The sequence below is a fragment of the Diabrotica virgifera genome, chromosome 10 (genome assembly GCF_917563875.1).
Source record: "Diabrotica virgifera virgifera chromosome 10, PGI_DIABVI_V3a".
NCBI lineage: Eukaryota > Metazoa > Arthropoda > Insecta > Coleoptera > Chrysomelidae > Diabrotica > Diabrotica virgifera.
Window position 1 is genome coordinate 33,988,881 of NC_065452.1, and position 12,873 is coordinate 34,001,753.

General features: G+C 37.4%; 1 protein-coding gene across 1 annotated transcript in view; it reads left to right on the plus strand.

The window, feature by feature from the left end:
• The first annotated feature begins 224 nt into the window (after positions 1-224).
• LOC126878468 (cubilin-like) overlaps positions 225-12,873 on the plus strand; it is a 447,168-nt gene continuing 434,519 nt past the window's right edge. The window contains exon 1 of the mRNA XM_050641213.1: positions 225-352. Within this exon, the coding sequence (XP_050497170.1) occupies positions 276-352 (77 nt within the window). The 5' untranslated portion in view covers positions 225-275. The remainder of the gene's footprint in view (positions 353-12,873) is intronic.

The window sequence follows — 12,873 nt, forward strand, 5'->3', positions numbered from 1 at the left end:
TGGAGAAGTGTATTTAGGGTGGTTTGTTTTTATTGAAACGCACTGTATTTCATTACAACGACATTATTTCTAGGAACACAGTAAGATCTATCCCTCATAAATCACGTGAATATCTATCAAATTACATTTTCTAATAACATAATTACCGCTCTGTAATTAAAACCAAATACGCCCATTGATACAAGCAATAGTTTATAAATTTTGTGATAACTGCGATTCCATTTAGTGAATAGTTTTTTAATATAGGATTAACATGTGGTCTGTGTGAGGTAAAAATGGGTGTTTGTAAGGTGTATATACTACTTATAGTTTATATTAATTATGCGAATTCATTGGAAAGCTATAGCAACAGGTAAGAAACTCTGCATGAATTTAAAAATTTGGACAAAAACATTTATTCAAACGAATTTTTGCAATTACCGGCAATATAAATTTATAACATATTTATTAACAAAAACTATAAAATTATCATCAAATATTTGAAAATGGACAAATTAACAGATGAAAATTGCAGAATTTTTATGGAAGATGTCACGCCCCCTAATCTATGTCTCAATTGTCCTAGATATGTCTCTTCTTCTTTTGGCATCATAACCCTGGATGGGTCTTTGCCTCTCTGGATATGTCTTTCCATTCAGATTTCTCTTGTGGCCTTCTCCTCCATTGTCTTATATTCATGGTTTTCAGGTCGTCTTCCACATCATCCAACCATCTGGTTGTGGACTTTCCTTTTTTTCGCCTTCTTATCGCCCCTTATTTTAATTTTTTTTTGTTATTTTTGCATCTTTTTGTCTCTCGACATGTCTCAGCCATGACAGTCTTTGACTTTTCACAAATCTTACAATATCATACCCTCCATTTAATTAATTAATCTCGTCGTTTATCATCCTGATTCTCCATGTACCGTTTCCTCTTGCACCGGTCCACATATTTTTCTTAGTATCTTTCTCTCGAATCTCCTGAGTTGGGCTTCATCTTTTGTTGTCATTACCCATGTGCAGGGCCGTAACTACCATTGGGGCAACCGGGGCAGTGCCCCGAGGCCCCCGACCAAGGGGGCCCCGTGCATAGATTTTAACGAGGAAAATAAAAATATGTATTTTAAAAGCCGATCGCAATGAAATATTTTCGTATGACACAATTTTAAAAAGACCGCAACATAGTTTTAATTTTTCACTGGGGAAATTAGTCTTTTAGACTAAAATGCAATTGGAACAGAACAGGGCCCCTGAGGCCTGAGCTAAGCTGGGGCCACCGAGACCTTAACATAAAAATTTAAATTATTACCTAAGAAATTAGTTATTTCGTCGTCATAAAACCTAAAATGCCATTAGAAGAGGAGGGCCCGAGCTAAGCTGTGGGGCCCCCGAGACCTTTCGTAAACATATAAATATATTGTGACTGAGGAAATTATGCATAAGATAAAATGAGCACATTAGGATCAGTCCCACCAGTACACTGACCAGCTTCACTGAGTGTGCTTGGCTCACGCTGCAGTAGCTTAAGGCACCTTAAGGTGCTTTTAAATCAAAGTGAACACGAACGAAGGAACGAATTCGTAGGTGTTCGCTTGGTTATTCGTTCGGTACAAAGTAAGACCATTTACATTGTAGCGAACGAACGCATTCGTTGATAATCCGTTCGCAATGTCAGATACAGATGAAGCTGTAATCATTAAAGCTGCGAATTTTATAGTTATTGCAGGACATGCTGAAAAAAAAGAAGAGAGTGTGGTGTTTACATAGGAGGGAAAATGCGCTCTCAAGGGGTTAAATATCAAATATTTTTCCGGACCCCCGCTTTCGCTGGGGGTAAATTCCCCAGACCTCCCAGTAGGGGGCCCCAGGTCACATTTGCCCCGATGCCCCCAACATCGTAGATACGGCCCTGCCCAGGTGTCACAAACTTAGGTTACTACGGGTCTAATCAATGTTCTGTAGATATAGGCGAGTAGGCGAGGCAACGAAGCATTAAACCTAGGAATTTTGTTCAGTAAGATGAATCGTCATGCAACTTTTTGCATTCGATTCGAGAGAGTGTCAGGCAATTTTGTGAACTAAATTGATCTCCGGCAAAAATTTTTGTGCATGAGAAAATGCATTTTCAAAGTGCATCTCGAAGAGATGGAAAATGAAAAATTTAGAACTCAGGAAATATTGACGGAAATGTGGAAATATTTAAGGAAATGAGCTCAATTTTTATACTTAAGGGTTTTGGAGTTCATTGAACACGAATTTTATGACAGCCATGGTCTCCGAGGTACCTGGTGCCCAGGGTGAAACTCCTCGCCTGGGACGATCGAATAATTTGCGGGACGATCGAATAATAATAACGACCCCCCCACTCCACCCCTGGAGGTGGGGTGGGGGTAACTTTAAAATCTTAAATGGAAACTCCCATTTGTTATTGCAGAGTTGGATTACTTACTTGCTTACGTAAAAATAAGCAACTTTTGTTCGAGATTTGTTTTCGAATTGTGGATAGATGGCGCTATAATCGGAAAAAACGATTTATCGTAATACCATAGGTAGATTATCGAAATGGTCTAATATCTCGAGAAATTCACTTCCAAATAAAGAACCAAAAATACATGTTTAATATTTTTCAAGAACCTATCGAACAACATTAAACACGACTCTCCACTCTACCCCCTAGAGGTGGGGTGGGGTGTAACTTTAAAATCTTAAATAGGAGCCCCCATTTTTATTGCAGATTTGGATACCTCATAAAAAAATAAGTAACATTCATTCGAAACATTTTTCAGAATTGTTAATAGATGGCGCTAATAAATAGTGTTTTTGAGATTATAGCGCCATATATCCATAATTCGAAAAAATGTCTCGAATAAAAGTTACTTATTTTTACGTAAGGAATCCAAATCTGCCAATAAAAAATGGGGGCTCCTATTTAAGATTTTAAAGTTACCCCCCACCCCGCCACCAGGGGCTGGAGTGGAGAGTCGTGTTTGATGTTGTTCGCTAGGTTCTTCAAAAATATTAAACACCTATTTTTTGGTTTTTTTTAAGTGTATTTCTCGAGATATTAGACCGTTTCTATAATTTACCTATGGTATCACGATAAATAGTTTTTTTCGATTATAGCGCCATCTATCCACAATTCGAAAAAATGTCTCGATCAAAAGTTCCTTATTTTTACGTAAGCAATCTAAATCTGCAATAACAAATTAAGATTTTATAGTTAGCCCCACCCCACCTCAAGGGGGTGTAGTGGGGAGTGTCGTGTATAGTGTAATTCGATAGATTTTTGAAAAATATTGAACAATTATTTTTCAGTATTTCGATCCAATCTTCATTTAGCGAATTATTCGATCGTCCCAGGCGACGAATTCCACCCTGGCACCAGGTACCTAGGAGACCATCGTCGTCGTGAAATTCGTGCTCAGTGACCTCCAAAATCCCCCAGCATAAAAATTGAACTCATTTCCGTCAATATTTCCTGAGTTCTAAAATTTTCATTATCCATCTCTTCGAGATGCACTTTGAAAATGCATTTTCTTATGCACAAAAATTGAATCGAATGCAAAATGTTGCATGACGATTCATCTTACTGCACAAAATTTCTAGGTTTTGGGCTTTTTAGTGCTTCGTTGCTTCGTCTAATAGCCATTTTGGTTCTTTTGCCAATTCTTCTGATTGATTTCTGTGCCCAGATTATGTCAAGGTATTCACACGTTCAATGGTATAGTTGTCTATGTCTAGCGATATTTCCATTGTCAGGTATTCTTTTGACGGTCATGTATAGGGATGGTGACTAGCTCGAGCTTAGCTTGGCTCAGCGCGTTTGATCAGCCGAGCTTCGAGCTCAAGTCGGTTTGTTTCTTGCGAGCCGAGCTTCGAGCCGAATCAAATTTTTCTCGAGCCGAACCGAGCTTTCCTTAACGAGCTTGTCAATAGTTTAGCTAATACTTAATATATATAATGGATTTCTACGGCTGTCGCCGGCTCTCCATACCCAGCTTCCAATTTTTTCTATCGTAACACATATCTTCATCTAATTGCCCCGAATCCATTGCCTCCTGAATATTGTCCCTCCAGCTTCTCCGTGGTCGTCCTCTTTTTCTTCTCTCCGGTGGGACCCACTCTAATATTTTTCTCGGCCAGCGAGTCTCGTTCATTCTTTTAACGTGACCGAACCATGCCAGCTGTCTCTTTTCAATATCGTCTATTATAGTTTTTTCCACCTTCATATGTTCTCTAATTGTTTCATTTCTTACATGTTCTAATCTCGAAACCTGACAACTTCTCCTCAAAAAGTCCACTTCTGTACTAAGTAGCTTCTTTTTGGAAGGGTAAAGTTTTCAATCCTAATAGCACCATTAATAATATTGAAAAATATTACTAAAAGATTTTTAAATTGAAAACTTATTGGTCCATTTCCCTGGTAAAACCTCCATGGCTTCTAAAATTTGCAAGCCAGATGGATGCTGCAGTGAAGACAAGAGGGAATTCTAAAAAGTTGCAATTCACAACCCCCGTCTGTAGCTTGGCAAAGTTCCAACGGAAAATGGACCTAGTTACTCTATAGGAGTAATACTAATATAAAAAAAAAATGTATACCATTTTTATTCAGTTGCAATGCGAAGGAAAAACAATCTTATTTTTCACTTAGAACAGGGAGCGCAGTCCAGCACTCTGAGTCGACGATTTTCGACTCTTATTGGAGTCATCATCGGAGAGGCGTAGGCCTGCTGCTCTCTGCTCGAAGTGACCAAACCATGAAAGTTAATCCCCGCATTGCAACTGACGTGAATAGAGTAGGTGACTAGCGTCATCTGGGAACTGAAAGGTAAAGTTTTCAATCCTAATAGCAACATTAATAATATTGAAAAATATTAAAAATATTACTATTATTAATGTTGCTATTAGCATTGAAAACTTTACATTTCAGTTGCCAGATGACGCTAGTCACCTACTCTATTTACGTCAGTTGTAATGCGGGGATTAACTTTCATGGTTTGGTCACTTCGAGCAGAGAGCAGCAGGCCTACGCCTCTTCGATGATGACTCCAAGAAGAGTCGAAAATCGTCGATTCAGAGTGCTGGACGGCGCTTCCTGTTCTAAGTGAAAAATAAGATTGTTTTGCCTTCGCATTGCAACTGAATAAAAATGGTATACATTTTTGTTTTAGCTTCTTTTTATTTCTTGCACTTATGTCCCAAACTTCTGCACCGTAGATTGTAGCACTCTTCATTATACTTTCATATATTCTTCTCTTTGTTTCCTTCCTGATATCTTTGTCCCATAAAATTGAATTGAGGGATCTAGTGATGCTTCTACATTTATTGATCTTGTGTTGTATTTTATCTTCACTATTTCCTTTTGTTAAATATAGCTCCCAAATATTTGCATTGTTTCACACCAACAATATGTCCTTGTTCCAATGGTAGATTTTCAATGTCTTCGTTTCCCACTATGAAGTATTCTGACTTGTCCATATTTATTACTAATCCTGCCTGTTGGTAATGTTCATTTAGCTTCCGTATCATATAGCTTAAGTCATCTTGATCTTGGGCTATAACAACTTGGTCGTCCTCAAAGTATAATGTAAGTAGGGAGTCGTCTTCCACTTTCAGTCCCATCAGTTTTACTGCTTTTGTCCACCTCTGTAAGGATTGGTCAAGGTATATTTTAAAGTGAGTGGGAGATAGACAACATCCTTGTCGGAGGCCTTTTGAAATATTAAATGCCTCAGTGAAATTTTTGCCGTTTTTGATTCTGGTGTTAGTGGTCTCATATAACATTTTAGTTGCTTGTATGAGTTTTCCATCGATACCGATGTCTTTCATTGACTTCCATAGTTCTATTATGAGGACACTATCATAGACTTTTTTTAGGTCGATAACAGCGAAGTGGGTTTCCTGATTTCTCTGTATTCTTTTTTCTAGTGCTATTTTTAAAGTGAAGAGATTGTCTACCGTTGAACGTCCCGCACGAAAACCAGCTTCTTCTTCAGCTTGCTTTCCTTAAATTTCTTGTTCTATTTTATTTCTTAATATCCTGGAGTATAATCTTCCAATGGTGCTGATGACTGCGATTCCCCTATAGTTTTAGGGGTTATTTTTAGGTCTCTTATGTATGGGAGTAATATGTGATGTTAGCCATTTATCTGGTAGTTTTTCTCCATTTAGACATCTTTCGAAAAGTTTTTAAGCGTATTCCGTAGTTTGGGTGGTCCATATTTTATTAATTCAGGATTAATTCCTCCAGCCCCGGGGTGCTTTCCGGAATTTCATAGTTTTAATAGCTTCTTCCACTTTGCTTTTATCTAGTTCTATTTCGTGTTCTCTCTGTCTGTATATCATTCTCTTTTTCTTGTATTCTTGTTATGTATTGTGGTCGTTTTTCTACTAATAATTCCTTAAAATGCTGTTCCCACTCGGCATCAGATATACTCTTAATTGTGTGCCCACCTTTTTGTGATGTTCTGACATTCTTTATCATCTTCCATGCTTCTGAACTCCTAGTTCCTCCTAATTGTTGATCTATGTATTCACATTTTTTGATACAGGTTGTGTTTTTTCTTTTAATCACTTCTCTTTTTACTTCTCTACGTAGGTCCCTGTATTGTTGTTGAATCTCAACGTTTTCCTGATTTTGTAGACGTTGTAGGTGTAGTTGTTTTTTTCTCGATATCTTTATCCCACCACTCTGGTTTCTTTCCATTTTCTAAGTTTCCTAGTGCTTCTTGTGCTGCTTGTTTTATGCATGTTTTATGTGATTATATTCTTCTTCGGTTGTTATTGTTCTTGATTTAGTTTCTGTTCAAGTCTGTTACGGTACAGATATTGTATACGTTCATGTTGTAAGCTGTTAATATTATATTTTTCTATTTCTGGATCATACGAATTCCTTTTGTGTTCTTTTTCTTCGGAGTTATTTTGTTTCGGTATAAATGGAACATAAATTTTACCGATTACTAAGCAGTGGTCTGATCCGCAATCAGCCCGTCTGAAAGCTCTAACATCCTGGATGCTAAATTTTGCATTTTGTCTCGAGATTAGATAGCCAATGATTGACTTAAGTCTACCTGTATGTTGGTACCACGTAAATTTATGGATATCCTTATGTTCAACTAATACCTAATACTTTTTTTAATTCATTTATTTATGCTACGACTGATACTTTAGTTTGAAAATAAGTAATTCAGACTATAAATATGTATTTTCAATATACAGTGTGTCAGTAAAATATGGAATAAATTCCAGCCGAGTCTGGCTCGGCTCTCGAGTTTTTATCTCGAGGTCGGCTCGACATTTCGAGTCGAGCTCAAGCTTGTCAAAAGATCGGCTCGGCTCTGCTCAAGTCCATCCCTAGTCATGTACTTCGTTTTTGTGCTTCAGGATCAACTTCCTTGAACGTTTTCATTTGTGTTGCTTGCTCCTCTTACACTAATGATAACTACATCGTCTGCATATGCAGTAACGTGTACTGTTTTGGTATTTATATGACCGGTTACATTGCTTTTTCTGGTAGCTCCCTCATGAACTAGGTTGAACAGCATGGTATAGTGCGTGTCCCTGTCTCACTCCCACCTTTATGTCAAATAGAAGAGTCAGTTCTCTATCTACTCTAACTGCGGCTTTTGAACACTGCAACGCCATTTTTATGAGGCTGATATGTTTTTTATATATGCCTAGACCACGAAGGTCTTCTAGCATTTTGTCTCTTTTCATATTATTAAAAGCTTGTTTAAAGTCTATAAATATACATATTATAAGGGTGTTTGAGATAACTGCGATTTTATTTAGTGAATAGTTTTTTAATATAGGATTAACATGTGGTCTGTGTGAGGTAAAAATGGGTGTTTGTAAAGTGTATATTATACTATTTATAGTTTATATTAATTGTGCGAATGTACTGGAGAGTTATAGCAACAGGTAAGAAACTTTGCACGAATTTAAAAATTTGGACAAAAAATTTTATTTAAACGAATTTTTGCAATTACCGACAATACAAACTTATATTGCCGTTAATATTTATTCGCAAAACATATCAATTTATCGTCAAATATTTGAAAAGGGGACAAAGTCAGACGAAGTCAAAAGAACACAAAATCATACTCAGAGGCAGATTTGAAGATTTGCCGCCCCTGGGCTATCCACAATTTTCCGCCCTCCTTCCCACCATTTTTTACCTTTTTACCAAAATTTGCCGCCCCCTGAATTCTGCCATCCTGTACTATATCCCATTCAGCCCATATGTAATTCCAGACCTGGTCAAAATATAATACCAAATTGCTTAAAAAGAACGGTAGGTATGGTACAATTGCCGAATTATTTATGGAAGATTTCACTTCCCCTAATTAATGTCTCAATTGTCCTAGATATGCTTCTTCTTTTTCTTTTGGCATCATAACCCTGGATGGGTCTTTTCCTGTCTGGTATCATGGTATGTACTTCCATTCAAACCTCTCTTGTGCCCTTCCCCTCCTTTATCTTATATTCATGGTTTTCAGGTCGTCTTCTACGTCATCCAACCACATCATTCTGGGTCTTCCTTTTTTTGTCTTCCTATCGCCTTCCATTGTACTGTTTTTTGTTGTTTTTGCATCTTGTTATCTCTGGACATGCCCCAACCATAACAGTGTTTGACCTTTCACAAATCTTACAATATCATACCTTCCATTCAATTTATTAACCTCATCGTTTATCCTGATTCTCCATGTGCTGTCATCCTCTTGCACCGGGCCATATATTTTTCTCAGCATCTTTTTCTCGAATGTCCTGAGTTGGGCTTCATCTTTTTTTGTCATTACTCAGGTTTCACATCCATAGGTTACAACGGGTCTAGCCAATGTTTGACCAACCAATGTTTTGTCTAATAATTTCGATCTCATCAATCTTTTATTCGCCTAGTATTCCCACTGGAAATACGTGCATTAATTATTTCTCTACTTACGGCATTCTTCTGATTGATCTCTGTGCCCAGATATGTAAAGGCATCCACACGTTCAATGGTATAGTTGTCTAAAGCGATAATATTTTTAAAGTCAGGTGTTCTTTTGACGGTCATGTAGTTCGTTTTTACGTTGCAGAGTTAAAAACACAAACAAAAATGTTAGGTATGGAAATTAACACAGAAGAAACAAAAATAATGACTCAGACGAAAAGAAATATAGTCCCACAAAACATTATACATGAAGATGACATTGAAACGGTTGGAAAGTTTACATACCTGGTAGTAGAAATATATGCCGACGGATCAGAAGATGGAGAAATACGGAAGAGAATAACACAGGCAAACAGAGCTTATTTTGCCCTCTCCCATATATTTCGGTCTAAAAGTGTCCACCGAAATACAAAGATGAGAATCTCTAAAACTTTAATTCGACCAATAACATACTATGGCAGTGAAGCCTGGGTCCTGAAAGAAACATCCAAAAACAAACTCGACACACTCGAAAGGAAAGTCCTGAGGAGAATACTAGGACCTGTGATAGAAAACGGAATCTTCAGAAGTCGATACAACAACGAACTTTATCAACTTTATAAGGAAGCACCCCTGTCAGACTTCATTAGAATACAAAGATTGCAATGGGCCGGACATGTGATAAGAATGGGAGAGGATAGGCTACCAAAAAGAGCACTGAATGCGAGAATGCAGGGAAAGAGACCGGTTGGAAAGCCAAGAAAGCGCTGGGAAGACAGTAAACAGCGAGGCACAAGCCCTTTTAGGAGTTCGTGTATGGAGAAGAGCAGCCACAGACAAGCAAGGGTGGAGGCAAAAAATAAAGGAGGCCAAGGCTTAATTTGGGCTCTAGTGCCGTAGAAGAAGAAGAAGAAATAGAAGAAGAAGAAGAAGAAGAAGTAGTTTGTTTTTGTTTTATTTAAACGTTTCCATTAGTCGTTGCTTGCTCCTTCTACATCGTCTGCATATGAAGTAAATTGTACTGTTTTGTTATTTATATGGACGGTTGCATTAGATTTTCTGATGACTGCCTCAAGAACTATGGTTGATACATGCATGAACAGCATGGCCGATAGTGCGTCTCCCTGTCTCACTCCCACATTTATGTCAAATAGGGGAGTCAGTTCTCCATCTATTCTAACTGCGGCTTTTGAACCGTGCAATGTCATTTTTATGAGGCAGATATATTTTTTATATATGCCTAGATAAAGAGAGTCTTCTTAGGAGAGAGAAAAAGGTTTAAAACTTAGTAGGACAAAAACAGAGTATTTGGAATGTTCATTTAAAGATGGAGTTACTACAAATAAAATGGTATCTTTGGATGGTGAACTGATTGTAAAAAGCAATAGTTTTAAGTAACTGGGATCGGTATTACAGAATAATGGAGAAATAGATGGAGATGCATGCAGTAGAATTAGGGCTGGATGGATGAAGTGGAAAGAAGCGAGTGGTGTGTTGTGTGACAGAAAAATTCCAATGAAGCTGAAGGGAAAATTCTATAAAACAGCCATAAGACCGGCTATGATGTACGGAACTGAATGTTGGGCAGTGAAGAAGAAAGAGGAATAACGAATGCATGTGGCGAAAATGAGAATGCTTAGATGGATGAGTGGAGAAACAAAGAAGGATAAAATTAGAAATGAGTATATTAGGGGAAGTCTAGGTGTGGCACCAATTGATGCCAAAATGAGAGAGCATAGGTTAAGATGGTTTGGTCATGTTCAACGTCGAGACGTTAATCACCCAATACGAAGAATAGCTGAAGTGCAGATTCCTGGAAGGAGTAGGAGAGGAAGACCAAAGAAGACCTGGGGGAGATGATAAGGAAGGACATGTTGGTAAAGGGGATTGACATTGATATGACCCAAGATAGAATTGGGAGAAGTGGTAAGAAACCAAATCGATTATATACTTATTAAAGAGAGATATCGTAACACCATCAAATCCGTTAAAACATATCCAGGAGCATATGTCACATCAGACCATATCCCACTAATCGCTAATGTCACGCTTAAGCTTAAACGTATTAGAAAACCCCAAAGAACTCCAAATACCCCAAATAGATGTTAGCAAACTGAAAGAAGTTGACATAAAAAACAAACTTCAACAGAAAATATACGAAAACTTTGATAAATTAGATACTAACAACTACGAGGTAAACCATCAATGGGAAACACTAAAAAACTGCCTACTTGTTCCATGCAAAGAGATATTAAAACAACCGATAAGAAAGAGAGACAACTGGATGACCGACGAGATACTCGGCATGATGGACCAACGAAGACAAGCCAAGAACAAAGACAATCACAATTAAAAAATAATTAACAATGAAATCAGAAAAAAGATAAGAGAGACAAAACAAACTTACTATGAGGAAAAATGTAAAGAGATAGAAGATCTTCAGAACAAATACGATCTATTCAACCTGCATAAAAAGGTTAAAGAAATGGCAGGGCTGCAAAAAAGAAATTACAACACAACTCTTTTAGACAAAAATGGAAACACTATTATAACGACTGACGAAAAGCTAAAACGATGGAAAGAATATATGGAAGAGCTTTTCGACGACGAAAGAGGAAACCTACAAGACATATCTTTCGAAAACAGGGAAACATGTGTAGAAATTACAAAGGAAGAAATATTGTATGCACTAAAAAACACCAGAAAAAGCCCGGGGCCAGATCAACTGCCTATTGATATTCTTAAAATAATAGAAAATGAGTATATTTATGTCCTATTAAAGCTCTTTAATGAAATTTATCAGTCGGGTGACATACCCAATGAATGGTTGACCTCAACATTTACCTATTTGTCTCCCAAAAAAGAAAAATGCTAGAGAATGCACCGACCACCGTACCATAAGCCTGATGTCTCACACACTTAAAATGTTTTTAAAGATCATTCATAAACGCATTTACCAAACACTTGATATGGATATTGAAGAAACGCAATTTGGATTCCGTAGAGGCGTAGGTACCCGTGAAGCTCTCTTTGCATTCAACGTACTAATCCAGAGATGCTTGGACGTGAACCAGGATATGTACGTCTGTTTCATAGATTACAACAAGGCTTTCGATAAAGTCCGCCACAAACAGCTAATGGACGTTCTCAAAGCAAAACAATTACAATACAATGACCTTCGAATTATAACAAATCTATATTATAAACAGCAAGCACACATACGCATTAACGAACACACATCAGAAGAGTTCGAAATTAAAAGAGGAGTGCGACAGGGGTGTGTATTATCACCACTACTATTCAATGCATACTCTGAAGAAATTATGAAAAGAGCTCTTGAGGGAGAAACAGCAGGACTAAAGGTAAATGGAACGCCAATTAACAACATTAGATATGCGGACGATACTATCATCATAGCAGACAACCTCAAAGACCTCCAAAAGCTAATGAACAAGATAGTTGAGTATGGAGAAGAATATGGATTATCAAGAAAACTAAATTTATGAGGATATCAAAAACCCAAAATAATGATGAAAGCCTGACAATTAAAGGTAAAACTTTAGAACAAGTAGAAAACTATAACTATCTTGGCACAATAATTAATCACACAAACGATTACTCCAAAGAAATCAAAGTTCGAATAGAGAAAGCAAGAACAAACTTCAATAAAATGAAAAAGGTACTTTGTGCAAGAGAACTGAAATTAGACTTGAGAGGCTGGCAAGGTGTTACATTTTCTCGACTCTGCTTTACGGGATAGAAGCATGGACTCTTAACGCATCGACTACTAAAAAGATGGAAGCATTTGAACTGTGGGTGTATAGAAGAATCCTGAAGATATCATGGACCGAGCATATAACAAACAACGAAGTCATGAGAAGAGTCAACAAAAGACTGGAAATATTGGAAACCATCAAGACACGAAAGCTGCAGTACCTGGGGCATGTTATGCGTAATGAGAGATACAACATACTTCAGTTGATT